Raw genomic sequence first — 18,586 nt, forward strand, 5'->3', positions numbered from 1 at the left:
TCTTCTCCATGTCTGTCTGTGTCTGCCCTGCACAGATAGGTAGTCTTCATGTCATTCCATGCAGAATCTCTTTCCCCTTAGATTTTGGGCTTGCTGCTTTTCCTGAGACTTCAACTCTCTCGTGGTTCCAAGAAAAATCATAAACTTGAGTTTTATGGGTTTGTTTTTTCTACATCCTGAACAGAAATTGGCATTTTATCCAGTTCTAATTAAATATAATAGGTTTTATGCTTAGATTCTTAATTTACATGTGTGTTTTCCTTACACTGAAAACGCTGTTCCAGGCGACAATAACAAAGTTACTTTATCTCTGCCACAGTTTTGTACAGCTTAGATAAAAGATGAGAAGTAAGGGTCCTTATCATTTGAAATTTGGGATCTGTATTGAATAAATCATTCCCCACTTCCTCCATTATCATTAATTAGTTTTAACTATATATTTTTACCTTTTACATGAGGTCTTTGATTGTTATGATATTTTTATATTATTTTTATTTTTCATATAGTACAAGGCTACTTTATATGGTGAACTAAAATTTTTCTAATACCATCTATCTAAATAACATAAAATTCATTTTTAAAAAAATTCTGACTTTATCCTACTATGTATAATAATTTCAAAATTTAAAATCCTTATAATGTTATTTGTCTATGGTTATATCATTGCTTATCAATTTTTTAAAAATTTATTCAATACATGAATTCATAAATTTTTTAAAAATAATTTCAACATAACACCACCAATTTTAGCCCATTAAAAGCAATTTAAGATTTGCATGTGTCTTTCCTTGGCATGTATAACCAAAGTTCTCTTTTAAAGTCTCTTGAAATTCTTTTCTCTGTGATTACGCTGTTGACTTGGTAATCATTTAGATTCATATGCTCCAGTTGGTTTTCAAGTTTTAATGATTGTTTTTTTTTCTCTTTTGATTTAATACTTTAAAAGCTTATAACAATATGCATGGTTTCAAATCCAAAACTGTAATTAACATTCAAGACAGAACTTATTTCCATTCCAGCCTTTCTCTTCTTGTTTTCTCTATTTTTTCTTCAGTATTTTGTTTATTTTTCCATCATTTCTTTTTGGCAAGATAAGTAAGCATGTGTTTATACCCACTTACAAAAGGGCAGGGGGAGTATATGATATACCTGTGAAAATTTCCTTCTTCACTTCATGTAGCCAGAGGATCACTCCTAACATAAAGAACCTCCTTTTTTCCTCTTAGTAGCTGCATAGTTCTCCATTATACAGATGTACTGTAGGAACACATGGCAGCCCCTATTGGTGGATGTTTGGGTTGTTTGCAGCCTTCTGCTGCAACAAAAAAATTAGCATTCCAGTGAAGAGTCTTGTGCATATGTCATTTTGAACCTTGCCAGTAATACCATAGTGTAGATCTGCTTGTAAGTGCCTGGCTTATTGTGGGTATGTTTTAAACAGATGTTTCAAGTGATCTGGCAAGTTAGTTTAAAAGGGTTTCAGAATAACCCTTTAATAACAGAGCTTCAATTAACTTTTATAAATTATACTTTGAAATGTCCCCAAATGGATCTTGTGATGATTTTCTCCATATCGAGGCTCAGCCACAAGTTAGGGCTGCGACTTTTCAAGTCCTGACTTGATTCTAGCTTTTTTTCTGCCTTTCCCCAGCTTCCATGGATCATTCTTAGTGATCCTTCCAACTGCATTGATAGAGGTCCGGAATTCAGGGCTGGGCCTGACATCACAGGAAAATCTACTTTACAAAGAGGAAGTGACATAGATTGGGACTTCTGTCATCACCATCCCTGGGTGAGACCCAAAATAGTCCTCCCTCCTTGACTCAGAACTCCAGGCTAGGGCTGGGGTGATAGCTCAGTTGGTAGAGCGCTTGCCTTGCAAGCACAAGGCCCTGGGTTTGATCCCCAGCACTGAAAAAAAAAAAAAGAACTCCAGGCTAAAGTGGATTGCTTCCCTCCCAGTCCTGACTCGGCTCTAGCACAGAACTTTCGAACCTCTTTGGAAAGGCTGAATGTAATACAGTCTACTTCCTGGTACTACCTGGCTGGGCCTGAGGTTTGCAGGGTCCCCTGCCATCAAGCCCTGTAGCAGCCCCAGGGAGAAAGAACATTCTGTCAGAGCATCTGTATCACTTTGCTGTCTCCACTCAGTTGCCTTTCACATTTCACCTTCCTTGGCCTTAGGGTTACCATTTTCCAAGCCTCCCCCACACCCCACCCCTCGACACCCTGCCTGGGTCTTGGGTTACTTCTCCAGATGAAATCTGTATTTTTCCAAACCAAACTCTATCATATTTCTCATTTCAATTTCTGAATCCCGGAAGGCAGTTTCTGACATTGTTCGGCATTCTCCAATCTGTCCATTTTCTTCTAAGATCTGTCAGTATTTGTCTATCAGAGATCTGAAATCTACAAAATGAACTTCCTGTTATAAACAGTAATTTTTTTTTTTCAAAAGGAAGGGTAGGAGGACATTCTAAACCACCCAAAGTCAAGGAGACAGCCATTAAGCATCCAGTCCCCTCACCCCTGGTCAGCTCTTTTGTCACTTCCTCTCTGGAGTTTTTATTGATTGAAACGGACAGACCCAGGCACACTTTTCTATGCTCATGTTCTGCCTGTGTGAACAGGTCCAACTGTCATATACTGTGTTAGACCCTCTATAGCCCTACACTAGACCAGTGATCCTGAACCTCTTCTTTGAGATGGCTTTGGCAAACAACACTCACAATTACAACATAACTCCTTTTACTAAATGCTCCCTACCAGCTGCTACATACCCGTGTCAGTTGTTGGCAACTCCCAACATTCTGGTTGTAATTCTACCTGCTTCTTTTCCAGGAAACTTAACCATGTAATTCAGGCAATGGTGTTTAGAGTGATTGCTTCTATGGGCTGCATTCGGGCAAACAGATCTATGAACATCAAGCACCTACTTCAATGCCCAACATGGAATAAAACTATTTAGGGAGTGACGGAATGTATCGTACATACAATACCTAACATTATGGTTTAGATATGAGTGGTCCCCCAAAATCTCCTGTGTTAACACAGGAATGTTCAGAGGTAATGTGATTGGATTGTGAGAGCTGTAACATAATCAGTCTGTTATAGTTTGAATGAACTCACTGGGTCCCAGGTAACTGTAGGCAGGTGGGATGTGGCTGGAGGAGGCCAGTCATTGGGTCCTGTCCTGGAAGGGTGCCTTCATTGTGGCCTCTTCCCTCTCCTTCTCCCTTTCCCCTCCCACTCCTTCTGGCCATAAGGGGAACAGTTTTTCTCCATTGGGCACATCCACCATGATGTGCTGCCTCACCTTGGGCCCAGAGCCATGGAGTTGACCATGTGTGAATTGAGACCGCTGAAACCATCATCCCCAAATAAATTTTCCCTCCCCTAAGTTGTTCCTGTTGGATATTTTCATCAGTATAAAAATTGACTAAAACACCTAATATTTACAATCTATTACCATCAATTTAGGGGTTTCTAATTTACACTTTTGGATTTAACTTGATACATTTTAAGACTCTATACATCTCCTCAATTTACAATGAGTTACATCCTGATAAAGCCGCTTTAAGTTGAAAATATCATAAGTTCTGCTTACCAAACATCCTAACTTAGCCTAGCCTAAATTAAATATGCTCAGAACATTTACATTAGCCTATGATTGGACCACTTCATCTAACACAAAGCCTATTTTATAATAAAGTGTTGAACAGTTAGTGTAATTTATTGAATACTGTGCTGGAAATGAGAAACAATGCTTGCAGGAGAACACTTTTACACCATCAAAAAGTTAAAAAAAATCATAAGTTGAATCACCATAAGCTCTGAGGTCTGTACTTCTTGTTTCTATGGAGTACTGGTGATACTCTCCTGGGCTAATTATACCTATAAATCTGAATGTTGATATTGGTTATATCATTTCCAGGATCAAATGAGAAATGGATCTGGAAGATGGTTTTACCATCAAATCATTCATCTGGATGAACCTAAATGCATAATGATTTGAATTTATCCACAAGAAATGTAATATTATCAAAGTGAGTTTTTAGGGTAAATCATTAGAAGTCCAACTATTGAATCCTCCTTGCCTTCTGCCATTCTTGAGATGAATATTCTGGACCAAGTCAAAAGTAATATTTATCTTATCTCTTTGACATAATAGCACCTAAGGCAATGGATACCCATATTTGAATGAAGCTTATGAAAAAAGAAGGGTGTTTTTGAAACAAGAATGGTAGATATGAATAGCAAACTATGTAGAAAGAAAGCACAGTCACTGAAATTTAAATGTGTATACACACATACCCATCTACAAATTTTCAACTGATTAGCAAAATGGTCAACTAGACGGGGCTGAAGAAAAAAATCAGTGACATAGCTAACAGAGCTGAGAAAATCAACACAAAAAGAAAAAAAGTAGAAAAATGAGTTCTGGAATAATCAAACATTTCTATTATAATTAAACCCTAACATCGTTTGGGAAGTACAGTTGCCCATTTTTCTGTCTTTGGTAACAGAGGTACAGACTCACAGCTTCCACCTGATAGTTGTAACACATTTTCTTCCAGCTCTATAACACAACCATTATTTCTTACCTGGTAACTCCTTTACTTAAATGTCATCCAAATGACCCTTTGACTATAACAAAACACTGTGAAAAAAGTTGCCCACATTTATCAAATTTTAGAAGCATAACTGATAGAGTTGAATTAGTACCTTCAAAAAGTACAAAATCTTTGAATACAATAAGTGAAACCTTTGAACCTAAAGTCAGATGAAGGAGTTGCCAATAAATGTTGCTGAAAAACTGCATTTTGGAAAAATTCAAGTTGGATTCTTAGTTCCTACTATATATCAAAACAAATTGCTAGCAGATTTTTAAAAATGGGTTTTTAACAAACTATTTAAAGCCAGGGGAGGAAGTGAGTTAAGTACTCAACTTACCTTGAGGCATGGAAAGAATTTCTAAGCATGAAAGCAATGAACAAAATAACAAAGACAAAAATTGGCATGTTCGACTGAATAAAAATCAGTAGCATCTGTACATCAGAAAATGTCAGATAAAGGATGGATTGTAGCTCAGTGATAGAGTGCATGCCTAGCATTTGTGAGGCACTGGATTCAATTCTCAGCACACATATAAATAAATAAAATAAAGGTCCATCAACAACTTAAAAAATAGTAAAAAAAAAAAAAAAGAAAGAAAGAAAGAAAGAAAATGTCAGATAAAGTAAAAGATATATAACAACTTGGAGAAAATATGTTTAACACATGTAACAGACAATGTGCTAATATCCTTAATATAAAAAGAATCCCTATAAATGGATAACAAAAACTTAACACAACCCAAAGAAAAAAGGTATAAAGACATGGATGGAAAATTTGCTAAACAAGAAGTATGTCAGAAGAAGAGGGGCGCTTTTCATTCAGTCGACAATCAAAGCACCTTATAATAATGTCATGTATCTATCAGATTGGCAGACTTTTAAAATTAATGACTACACTTGGTGATGATAAAATACAGTAAGAAAGACTTTCTAATCCACCGTGAAAAGTGGAAATTGGTAAAATGCTTCTGGAAAGCAGTATTATGAGAGGGAGAAACAACTGTTTTTCCCTTCTCTCCTCTCACTCAACAATCAACACAGAAGACTTCTATGACCAAGCATGTGGAGGCTTCCCCATGCATAAGCAAGCAAGCAATTCTGTGACTGGTGGGTGTCCTCTGATTCCATTCAGTTCCAACACTATTTGCCTGGAGATAGGTCAGATCTCACAGGCTGAGAGCTCAGTCCCCCAAGACTGCACCCAGACTCACATGCTTCAGAAGCCCCAGATTGTTCCACCTATGCTTCTGACCTACAGGTTATAAATGGGGATTCCCACAAGCCCTACTGAGATTCAATTAAGTTATTAGAGAGACTCACAGAACTCAGGAAAACATGTCTACTGTTTATTATAAAGGACATTACAATAGATAGAGATGAACAGCAGATAAAGAATAGATGGGACAAGGTATAGAGGAGAGGACAAGTAGCTTCCATGTCTTCTAGAGAGCACCATAGTACAGAAACTTCCGTGTCTTCTGCTATCCTGAAGCCAGATTTAGTGTTTTGCAAAGGCTTTGTTATACAGACACAATTGATTAAATCATTGGCCAATCATGATCAATTTACCTTTCAGCCTCCCTCCACTCCCCAGAGCTTGATCTGAGAGTCTCGACTCTCTCATCCAGCCTTATGACCAGCCCCATCCTTGAGCTACCTAGGGACCTCCAGCCGTCAGTCTGCTCGTTAGTACACAAAGACACTGCTCTGTAGATTCCACGGATTTTAGAGATGAATTCCAGGAAACAGAAGAAGACCAAATATATGTTTCACGATATCACATATATGTAGAAGAATCTTCAAAAAATCAGTGACATGTTAATCCTCAACCCATTAATCACACTTCTAGGGAGCTCTGCTTTTAAAAAATGTCTTACAAACCATACAGTAAGATGTATTTTTTTATAATGTTTAATAATAGCCTAAAATGAGTTTTTAAATTTTTTGTCTTTACCACTTTTATTTACAAAGAGTAGTTAATGAGATGGTAAAGAACCCACACTATATAACATTAAATGAAGATAATACAAAACTGTATCTATGTATGGGTCACATTTAGTAATCATAGTAAAGGCACTAGGAAAAAATGATTGAAAAAATATATACCTAAACCACTACAGTGGTTATTTCTAAATGGTAGGATTCTTCAGTTATTTTTATTTTCTTCCTTATACTTATTGTGTTTTACAAACTTCACCTAATGAGAAAATGTAACTTTTTCATCAGAAAAAAATTGATAGCTAAAAAGATGTCCTTTTGATTGGCCCTGGTCAACTACACACTGAATATTTTAATCGTTAGGGTATGATTCCATATGAATATACTCAAATTACGTTCTATTCCATTTAAAGAAAGGCAACCCCCGAGTTATCAAACCACTGACCTATGACTTTTCTAGATCTTCCATCAAACTTCATAACAAGAGAGAGTCTCAGGCTTTTGGTTTATTGAGCATCTACTGTGTACCTGGAACTGTGCTAGAGATTGGAGGTAAAAAGATCAATAAGATGCAAAGTCTGCGCTCAGTGAACTCACAGTCAGTGGCAGAGATAAGCAATGAGTGATTACAGTGGCTATAGGGAAGGGCTCAGATACAGGGGAGAGGAAAACCCACTGAGATAGAATGCAGTTGTGACAAAAGTCTCCTGGGAGGTGGTCAAAGGGCAAGAAGTCAGTCAGGTGGACAGGAAGGGGAGTGGAGGAAGTGTTGTTTCTAGGCAGAGCAAACAGCTTGTGCTTGGAGGATAGATTAGGAAATATAATTACACATCCTGTGGCTTGACTGGGGGGCTGTAGGAATCATAAGCTGTGTTATCAATCATTATTACACCGTCTGCCATCTTGCAGAGAGCTCTGCCAAGCATAATGGAATATTCTTTGCAGCTCATATTGAATTTTTACTGCCTTTCAACTCCACAAACCAGAGATGAGCCAAGTGATAGAGACTCCCCCATCCACTAGTTAATTCATGCTCCAAGAAAATCTGCCTTTTAACACCACCATCTTTGCAGAAAATCTCTCCAACAGATCCGAACAATAATTCTCAGCAGTGCAAAGCAGATCTGGAACCTGTTTCTCCTACCATATGGAATTTGTCTATGGATGATTCAGAATCCATTTATAGATGAATTGGATTCAGAAACTACTGCCATTGAAGAGAAAGAGCCTTCTATTTGTTATTTACATGATCTGATTGTGTAAACCAAGACTGAGTGACCTCAAGAGAAAATTGATTCTGAAAACTAACTCTTGTCAGAATAAAACTATTTTAAATAAAACCCCATCACCTTGGGCAGGCTTTCTCCAGAATGAAACGTGTTCTTTTGTAGCCATACTCACAGCAGGTGGATTTCTTTCGAGTACATTTTGCTAGTTTATCCAAACAGACATACCAGGAATCCAAGCTGCTCAGAGCTGCCTGATCCAGGGAAGAATTAATGAGGCTTCTTCTGACTAGTGGGTGACCAGTAACCTTGGCCTTGGAAAATATCTAGCCCAAGTCATCTGGCTGCATGGGGTCCATGGACTGGGGAGTCCATGGGATTTCACAGGATGCTGTAGCCTGCCCCCAAAACCAGTCCTAGCTCTATGACCAGCATCCCTGCGGCTCTTCTCCGTGGTTCGCCCAGACCACAGTCCACTTTTATGACCCAGTTCTTGTAGTGGAATGTTGGCTGTGCCCCTGTTCACCTAGCTCTAAGGTATAGAGTGGTCCTCAGTGAAGACCCCAAATGCCAGCAAGCACTCTTGTCAGAGACAGGGTAGTCCCCAGTTCTGATACCTGTTACAACATGGATGAACCTGGAAAATATTATGGTCAGTAAAAATGAGTCAAACACAAGCTCAGACCACATACATGAATGATGGTGGTCACTTACCGATATCTGAGCTGCCTTAATTGGTGTTCAATAACACAGTGGCCTAGTGACACATTTCTTAGAATGTGGCCCTGTTATTAAGTGGTATGACTACACAGGAGGTGCCTTTAATGGGTAAATTCATAGAGGCAGAAGGTGGAATAGACATGGTCAGAGACCAGGGTAAAGGGGTCAGAAATGAGGAGTTAGTATTCAGTGGGTGCAGAGTTTCTGTGGGATGGTGACAAAGTTCTGGAAATGGGTGGTGGTGACAGCTACTCAACATTGTGAGTTTATTTAATGCCACTGAATCATACATGCAAAAATGACTAAAGTGGTAATTCTTAACAGTGGGGGGGGGCAGTTCTGGGGATCTAACGCAGGGCCTTGCACATATGCTAAGCATGCGCTCAATGCCCCCAGCCATCATTTTCAAATTTTAAAGTATCTCACTTAAAAGGACAATTTTATAGACTGCTTTATATTTAAAGAAATAATTGTCAAGCCTTCATTAGAAAAAAAAAAATCTCCTTATTCCTAAATGAAGGATTGGCAAAGGTTCTATGATCTCTTAAGGAATTCATTTTCCAGTGTACTACTGGTGATACTTGTTTGGTTTGGATTGGTTTGGTTTGGTTTGGTTTGGTTTGGATTGGTTTGGTTTGGTTTGGATTGGTTTGGATTGGTTTGGTTTGGATTGGTTTGGATTGGTTTGGTTTGGTTTGGTTTGGTTTGGTTTGATTTGGTTTGGTTTGGTTTGGTTTGGATTGGTTTGGTTTGGATTGGTTTGGTTTGGTTTGGTTTGGTTTGGTTTGGTTTGGATTGGTTTGGTTTGGTTTGGTTTGGTTTGGTTTGGTTTGGTTTGGATTGGTTTGGATTGGTTTGGTTTGGTTTGGATTGGTTTGGTTTGGTTTGGTTTGGTTTGGTTTGGTTTGGTTTGGATTGGTTTGGTTTGGTTTGGTTTGGTTTGGTTTGATTTGGTACTAGGGGCTGAACCCAGGAGCACTTTACCACTGAGCTACATCCTCAGACCTTTTTACTTTTTATTTTGAGACAGGGCCTTCCTAAGTTGTTTAGGTCCTCACTAAGCTGACCCCACACTTGAGATCCTCCTGCCTCAGCCTCCTGAGCTGCTGAGATTACAGGCATGGGTCACCATGCGCAGCACTCCTAGTAATACTTTTATAAAGTGCTTTTAAATACATTAAGGTTTAATTGCCTTTTAAATGAGCCGTCATGGGTTTATATAAATTGTAAATTGAAAAAGTTCATGGAATCTAGTATCTGGCAATTAACAATTTGAAAGCTATTTAATATTATATACTTTCACTTTTTTAAAAAATTGATGCAAAATCGAAGTGCCTAATTTCTTAAGAAATTAATAGTAAACACACTTTATTACCTATAATTTGAGAACACTAAAAAGCACCCACTTAAGGACTACAAAGTGCCATGTTGAAAACGGTAAATGTTAGGTTTATTTTACCACACGTACCCCAAAAACGGGTGATGAAACTGTCCTGTGATTAGAGGTGAAAGCGACACCACCATGAATAGACTCAAAACCATTACCTTGTGTGCTTCAGGGGGTGAGTTTTATGTACATAAATTAAAGGGGTTTTGCTGTTGATGTTGTTTGTTTGTTTGTTTACAAAGTGTGCTGAGAGATGTGATGTTTGTGTGAGGAGAGAAAAGAGAGAAGTCAAATGCCCAAGCCCCTCACAATAGGAGCAGGGCTGGAGCTCAAAGAAATGAAAAGAAACAGGAAGGCAAGAGAGGCCAAGAGGCCAAAGTCCTGACCCAGACACAGACTGTTGGGGTGATCCCAGAACAAACCACAGACGGAGCACTTGGCTTTCTAAAATGCAGGGCATGACGGGAGCTGGGGTCTGAGGGGAGGTATAAGCAAGAAACACAACAGGACAACTTCCTACAATTTTCTCTCAGAGAACCACATCTTTAGAGGATTTTGACAGACCATTGGAAGAGTGGTCCCTGCACACCTCAGGCCTCTGAATCCTCCCCAGAGGGACTGGCGGAAGCCTCAGAATCAAGGAGCATCCGCAGGCCCTCACTAAGATGCGGTTCAGGGCTGGGGCTGTCGTCACAGCTGGGCTCTAAGGAACCCCACAGGAGCTCTGTGCTTGTTCTTCCTCAAGACTGAGCCCCCCACCACCCCATGGGGACAGGGACTTTTATCTTGCTCACCAGCACTTGCAATAGTTCTGACAATAAGTATGTAGTGATGAATGAATGATGAATAATTTATTAATGAATGCTTACTGAAATATTTTTGAGCTCATTACCAATCACATCACACAAAATTCCCTGTACTTGATACAGGGAAACTTTAGAATTCAAAGTTAGGGAAAAAACAAAAAAACAAAAACAAAAAACAAAAACCTTTCCCTAAGCAATGGATATGGTCCTTCTTAGATCTAGAATTTTGCAGTGAATTCAGCTATCTATCTTAGCTTCCAGCAAGTACAAGTCAAATCTAAAGCTCATCTTTGACAGCTGAATTAGCTCACATGCTCCACAAATTCCTTTGAGTGGTGTTGATTTTCTGTGAATTTTTTTTTTTCTCCCGATTTTCCAGTTTCTACTGCTACATCATTATTCTGGTGTGCAGCTCATCTCAAATGTTTGTAGAATGAGTTGGGAGGTTTGAAAGTACTTTTGTGGAAATGATTTGAGGACACGGTATCTACTCATCATGGCTGGGCCTCACTACTTCTCAAGCTCTTTCCCAAGAGCGGGTCAAGAAGTCCACAGATAGGTAGTATACATTCAATATTCCAATGCTGTGGGGACCTAGGGTGAAATGGAATCAGGGGTAGCTATGTGAAGAAAAGTGTCAAGGTGGAGGGAAATTTTACGATCCTATGGCAAGGAGACAACTGAAGTCATGTCTTTCACTCACTCCTTTTCAGCCATGTTTCTCTGGGTGAAGGGAGTCTGGGTCATGAGGCCCCCTTTAGGAGACTCCTTCTGTTATGGGAGGTGTCCCCCAAAAGCACACATGTGAGACAATGCAAGAAGGTTTAGAGGAAAATGATTGAGTCATGAAAGTCTTAACCCAATCAGTGAATTAATTCCCTCATGAAGATTTACTGAGTGGTAACTAAAGACAGGTAGGATGTGGCTGGAGGAGGCGGATCCCTGGGGGTGTGGCCTTGGGGCATATATTTTGCATCTGATCAGTAGAGTCTCTGCTTCCCTCTTCCACATTCTTCCACCATGAGCCCCAAGGAATGGAGCCTGCCGTGTATGGACTGAGACCTCCAAAACTGTGAGCCCCCAAATAAACTTTTCTTCCTGTACAATGGTTCTGGCCAGGTACTTTAGTCACAGTAATGAAAAAAACTGACTAAAACACCTTCCTAGCACAGAATCCATGAGTATAGCAGGTGTGTACCTCCCTGACAATTCTCCCTGACTCAGGTGTGTCCAGGTGGGCGGGATAAAGCAGCCTCCTCCCTGGGTCCAGAGGTGCACACTCACATCTTGCATATTATACAGGCTCAAAAAATGCTTTCCAGTTGAAAGGTGCTCTGGGACATCGACTGGAGTGCGAGTTCTGGTAGGACACAGACTGGCTTTACATCATGACTCTGTTCATCGGGTGCCTGGTATCACACAGCCCCAGTTCTCCCATCTGTGGAGTGACTCTGATACGTAGCATGTTGGGTTTGGAGGGTAATCAGCTGCTGGTTGTTCCTGATAATGCCTGGACTGTGGTACAGAAACAGTGGTAGTGGGTTTAGAGGACACTATCGCCACTTCTCTTCACTGTCAGAAACACCCAAGGTGCCCAGAACAGAGGATCTTGCCCTATTGGTTCAGAGACTTCAATGCAGGACAGGAACTGTTTCAAATATGCTGTTCCTCTGCCATGCACATTGTGCCCTGTAATGGAAATTCTAACCTTTGAGCACCCAAACAATGAATCCCAAACCGTAGATCATGTCCAACACTGACACAAAAATAATAAGATACAGATTTTTGTTGTAATGATTTTTAAATATTGGAGAAAGTATGTTTTATTCATTTCTGTGGCGACTTCCTATTTAAGGGAGAAACAGATCCCACAGGGCCTGACTGGGTCCCCCACCATATGTGACTCCAGGGGCACTTTCTACACCCACCCCAAGCTTACCTTCCCTTTGGTTTGTTCACACTTTCTCCTTCCCTTGACCCACATGGATGCCCTTCTAGGCTCAAGGTACCTCCATGGGGCTGAGACAGCAGACCATTTGGCACCCTGGCGCTTCATGCCCTAGATACCGGCAGTCTTTCAGTTAAAATGCCTTACTCCAGAGCATGAAAAAAAGTATAGCTCTTGACCCAGTAGCAGCTTGTGAAATCAAGTTAGCATGTCATGACCAAATTTTAAAATAGGATACTTTGAAAAATATCAGCATGCCAAGCAAGAAAAGGAGTTAAGTTCATTTCATGAAACTTTTATTTTGATTGTTTAGGTGAACAGAGTCAGTATCTAAAATATATATCTTAGTTATGTGGCTCTTAATCAAAATAATTTAAAAGGCATCTTACTTGCAAGAAAGGAACAGGCAAGATACTTGGGCTCTGTGACCAGGCAAGGGGCTGGTATTTGGAGAGAATGAAGGAGGAGCTGCTAGGTGCCCTGGGGTCACTTTAGAACATGGTTCACTCCCTGCATAAAGGCCAGCTGCCCCCTACCTATGGCACAAAAGACAGCAGACTTGAAGTTCACAAAGCATCTACAAGTGATGAGTGGCACCCACTGCTCCAGGGATAGAAGAACGAAAACTGTACTATTTCTGGTTCAAGTGCCCCAGTCTCACTGCAGTCCACCCAGGGAGACATACACTTTAACAAACCACAATAGGGTGTGATGAATGCCAGGACAGAGATGAGTGACCAAGGCTGGAGAAGAGGAAAAGAGGCTGGTTCCATAGATGAGTGCACGTGTTTCCAAGGACACATGTTTCTGAGCGACGGAACCAAGGAAGCCGCTGTCCCAGGCCTCTCTCCCAACTTCCAGCAGTTCCCTGTGTAGCTGAATCACTCCAGGCTCCACATGGCCCTCTCCCCATGTCTCTGCATCTTCACATAGCCATCTTCTTATTAGGACAGCAGTTGTATTGGATTAGTGTCCCCTTTCTCCGGCATGCCCTTATCTTAACTAATACCATCTGCAAGGACTCTAGTTCCAAATAAACCACCTTCTGTGTTACCAAGAGCATAATAAGGAAACAGGAAAAGAAAAGTGTTTGCTTTAACCCTTAAGCATCAGCAGGGTTTTCTACCAAAGAGGAAGGTTATGGAGTTTCAGAAGGGAGTAGCCTCCTGGTGGCTGCCTCTGGGTGCACAGAAACCTGCTAGCCACTGAGACCACATGCATTCTTGCACAGTAAGCCCAGTATATGGCTCTTTCTGGAGGAGCCATGGGGGAGGAGAGCAGCTCGTCTGAAGGCTACTAGCCTCCTATGCCAAACATTCTGAGTCAGTCAACACTAGAGTACCCAGAAGTACCAGGTAGATGTTACTGACTCCTCACAGGGATATTACCATTTCCATGCCTATACTACTGAAATAGAGGCCCAGAGAGGTAAACCTCATTTGGCAAAGGCACACAGCTGGTAAACAGAAGAGTTAAAGATCAAACCTTGATCCGATTGACTTCAATGTCCTTTTAAGACTTTCCCCTGATGACACCATGGTAAGAGGCATCTTCTCAGACAGCTCAGCAGGAATGGAGCTAGGTCCCACAAGGGATGGCTCCATTTGCAGGGCTACAGTACCCAGAAGGAATCTAACCAGAGCCTACGGCTCCAAAATATTCAATCTGGAAGGAAGTCCAAAAACCCTGTCACCCTCTCTGTTATCAAAGCTGGACCCAAAGGAGGGTACATCTGGCCCACAAATCTACAGCTGGCTGACCACAGGGTCAGCATGAGACCCAAAACTAGGAAGTTCTTGTAGAAATCCCAACACTGACATACTTTTGCAGTTAAATGATTATTTTAGCAGCTCCCACCTGGTATTAAATGCAGATAGTTGAAACCTGTTGGGTTAGGCCAAGCCCCAGAGATTTGATAGTAGTTCAATCAGTCATTCAACATTAATGCACCTTGTATGCCTGCAGAGCACTCTGGCAAAACTGTGAGGGAGTGGGAGGCAGGCCTGCTCTGAAGACCCTCTAGTCCAGCCATTATAAAAATTGATCAATGAAAATATACATCAAAAGAGCCTCAAATTATAGGCATTAAAAATAAACTAAATGAACTGGAGGAAAGAAGGAAAGCATAAGTAAAACTGGGGGGGGGGGGGTCATAATGGAATTAGGTGACCTAGTGAGTCACATGCAAGATGTGGGGCAAGGTAGGGTCACTGAGCCTTAGTTCACCTTCCGTGATACAGAACTTCCTCTCTACTCTCCACACTGGCATTATTTAAATGTTCGAAAAAAGAGCATTGACAAAACTCTGTGAGAAATATAAGTAACAAAATAAATGCAAGTGATTTATTAATTTCATGTTTGTGTCTGATTAGTGGCCTCCAATGCCAAGCAAAGTCATCTGGCAATATCCTGCAAGCCAGAGACTCTCTCTGTGCCTTACCTGAGCCACTAGAACACCTGAGCCCAAGGTACTGCTGGAGTAATCCCCTGGTGGTTTGGCTGGCCTGAGTCTGAGCACCTAGATATTTGAAATTATCTAGTTCATGCAAAAATTTCACTTTTCACTAGGATTTTTAGACGTGATCATAATAATATTTTAAAGAAATAACAATAAAATGTAGAGAAATCATTGGCCATCATCCAAATGCCATGAAGCATTATCTCTTCTATCAATTGGGTTGTAAATAACAGATGGAGGATGCAAATTCAGAACCACCTGGCACCAAGTTCATGCCCTTCCCACCAGGTTGCTCCGTTGACACCATTAACTGCTCCTCCTTATGTCCCTTGCATTAAAAATAAGCTTAGGATTAGCCGCCCTTCCCAGGCTAGGAAATGACTATGGGGAGTCTTTGAGAGCTATTGACCCATTGCTTCAAATGTGTCTTACTCATTAGCGGTGCAAGGAAGAGATGGTTGCAAATAGGTATCCATGGCTCCTGAAAGAAGTCAAAGAAGTCTCATCTAAACTGTACTGCTCAGCTGTATTTTTTTTTTTTTTTTTTTTTTGGTACCAGGGATTGAACCCAAGGCACTTAACCACTGAGCCACATCCCCAATCCTTTTTTATATTATATTTAGAGACAGGGTCTCACTAAATTGCTGAAGCCTATTTTGAACTTGCAATCCCTGCTTCAGCCTCTCCAGCCGCTGGGATTACAGACGTGGGATTACAGACAGGCCCCACCGAGCCCCCCTCCCCACCCAGACTTACCTTTATTTCTTTAGGGGACAACTGGCCAAAGGTCTTTTTCTCTCCCTTGGAGGTCTTGGAGGAGGTGGAGGAGACACCCTGTGAGCGCTGGGACTTGAGGTCGCTGAAGCTGTGGAGGTACTTTTTGCGCAGGGCCAGCAGCTCCTGCAGGTACTGCAGACAGTCCTGTGTGCGTGAATACATCCACGCCCGGTCCTCCTCCTGGGGAGGGTAGTACAGGCTGCTGTCCATGCTGCTTGTGCTTTTGTATTTCTTTAAGGACTCACTGAATTTCTCGCCGTGGTCCCCGACCACATACATGGAGCTGCTTCTAATGAGCCTCACGGCGGGGCTGGCTCCATTGCAGTAGGGGTTCTCCGATGCAGCCTTCCTCTGCGGGCTGGAGCTAAAGATGGAGTGGATCTTTCTGAACATGGTGCTCAGTTTCTCTCTGTGGGTACCTTCCAGCTGCCTGCACTGCCGCCACTTGATCTAGCTGCAGGTAGAGGAGCCGACATCCAGGCCCTGCGCCATCTGCCTTCCAGGAGGCTCGGATCTCTGGAATCCCAGCGAGTGCCTGCCGAGTCAGGCCGGCGACCTGCACATTTCTCATGGGGAGGATACTTACATCCAATAATTGAGATGCCATAGACAACCTGAAGATAGAAGGTAGTGAGTGCGCTGTGAGCTCAAAAGCAAGCGCCCTGGCAGGCCTTAGGGATCATTTGTGCAAATGCCTTGGGCGCTCTTCAATGGATGACCCCGATGGGGTGGGGACAGTGTTAATGATGCTTTACCCGCTCAGTTATTTCCTTTCCTTTTCGTTTTCCTTCTCTGGGCGTGGTCTCATTCAGTTTGACTTGCTCTGTGCTTGGATTTTTAAGTTTGCACCTTGACTGAGCTGGCCCTGGTGCTGAAATCTCTGGATCTAAAACGAAATCCTACTTAACAGAAACACCCCTCAACCAAAACGTGCGTGTTACTCAAGGTAAAATCCAGTACCTCAAGATGGACCACGGCCCTTGGCAGGAGCTCAAGATGCCCCGATAAGCAGGGCTCTGAGCAGGCATGCGAGCGTCCTGGAGGAGCTTCGCCCTGTGGTAAGGGGACCTCACAGCCGTCACCGGATAGCAGCCCTTTTGTGGAGAGGAGAGGATTCAGGTATCCATCCCCACTGCGACTTTTTGCACAAAAGCCCAGTGAGCTGGAGTGGCTGCATATATGGGGCAGTCTTGTTCTTTCATCCGAGCACATTTTAATTTAGACCCTTTAAAATCAGACATAAGCTTCTTTTTTTTTTTTTTTCAGGAGTGCTATATGAGTACGTCACTGTCCCAGGGATGTTCCCTTTAGGGTTTTCTCAAGCTGGTGCTAAACATTGTTGTTGCACTCATTTCTCTACACAGTCTATTACTCTCCCAGACTTCAATTGGAGAGCTGAAGCCTGTGTTTCTAGGACCATTTTCTTAAGCTGAGATAAGTGTTAGAGAAGATAACAATCCTCAGAAATCACATGTAAAGTGTTATTGGATATATGCATTAACACAATTTATTTTTGCTATTTGCTGAATTTAGTGTTCTTTATTGGTTTTTGAAAGAGAAAGGGTCACAGTTTTGTCAAACACAAAGAAAGACATTTTCAATGTTTATATGCTGCTCTAAAACAATAACTATGCCTTTTATGTAGCTATAAAGTAACATTATAAATGCATTGGTACCAAGGGCATCCTCTGCACGTGGCATTCTCCTTGGTGCTATGGGATGTAGCTCCCCATATGTAAAAGCAGTTCAGGGCTTTAGGGTTGATGGAACATCTCCACACATAGTAAGTTATTTATTATTTGTAGCTTCCTTGGAGAGAAATGCCATTTCCATGATTATCTCTAATGGTCATCAGTTCACAGATGAAGGGCACCTTGGAGGGGTTACGAAACTTGTTTAAGGTCTAAATGTTCCAGCTTCAACCTGATATGCCCCCTCCCTGCTGTGGACAGTCACCAAGATCCCCGGTCTCCTGGGAGCTCTCTTCTGGCCCATTTCTCTGGCTTCACTCAGGCACAATATTAAAGAACCCAGGGTAGACAGGTGCTGTATCATTTCTTCAGAGGTAACCAAAGACTGTGACTACGCAGACTTCCTAAGTGGATCATGCCAGTGTGTTTATGATTATGCTTATTCTACATGGATTGAGAAACAAAAAGTATAAATAGATAAAAATTGTATCTACTTTCCTATTTCAGAATGCCACATGTGACCTAACCTCTTGATCACAAAGGAAATAAAATTAACTTCTTATACATTTTCCTCCTCCCCCTCTGTCTCTGATCCTACCTCCTTTTTGAATTCTTTCCAAGAGCCAGACTTATGAAGAATATAAAGAGAAAACTATTCTGACATCAACTTGTGGAGAATTTCAAGCATATTACAGGACATTCAGGACATTCAGCAGGAGGTACAATCCAACTGACTGATTCTCATCACCTGTTGTGTCAACTCTGCCCCTGAAGCCACCCCTTCCAGGGCTCCTACTGAGGTGGCCAAGGGAAGAGAATACTGTCTGCCTATAAAATACCCATCATCTCTGCCGGATGAAGGAAATACATCCAGAATGGCAACTGCCTCTATTGTACCTTATTTAGATTGTGCTCATGGCCTCAATGAGACATGGGTGTGAAATCATGCTTCAGTTTTAAAAAGTACATTTTGAGGACACCCCAAATACCCTTCAAATCCCAAATCAGGCATCCAAGGC

The 18,586-nt window shown here is 41.5% G+C and overlaps 1 protein-coding gene across 1 annotated transcript in view; it reads right to left on the reverse strand.

Annotated features, from left to right (window-relative positions):
- The window catches only part of LOC306659978 (uncharacterized protein C13orf42), a gene marked incomplete at both ends in the record, with an annotated part of 32,928 nt that extends 16,659 nt beyond the window's left edge, over positions 1–16,269 (reverse strand). The window contains one exon of the mRNA XM_079138023.1: positions 15,856–16,269. Within this exon, the coding sequence (XP_078994149.1) occupies positions 15,856–16,269 (414 nt within the window). The remainder of the gene's footprint in view (positions 1–15,855) is intronic.
- Between the last annotated feature and the right edge of the window lie 2,317 nt (positions 16,270–18,586).

This window comes from Sciurus vulgaris (genome assembly GCF_902686455.1).
Source record: "Sciurus vulgaris genome assembly, chromosome: 4".
Lineage (NCBI taxonomy): Eukaryota > Metazoa > Chordata > Mammalia > Rodentia > Sciuridae > Sciurus > Sciurus vulgaris.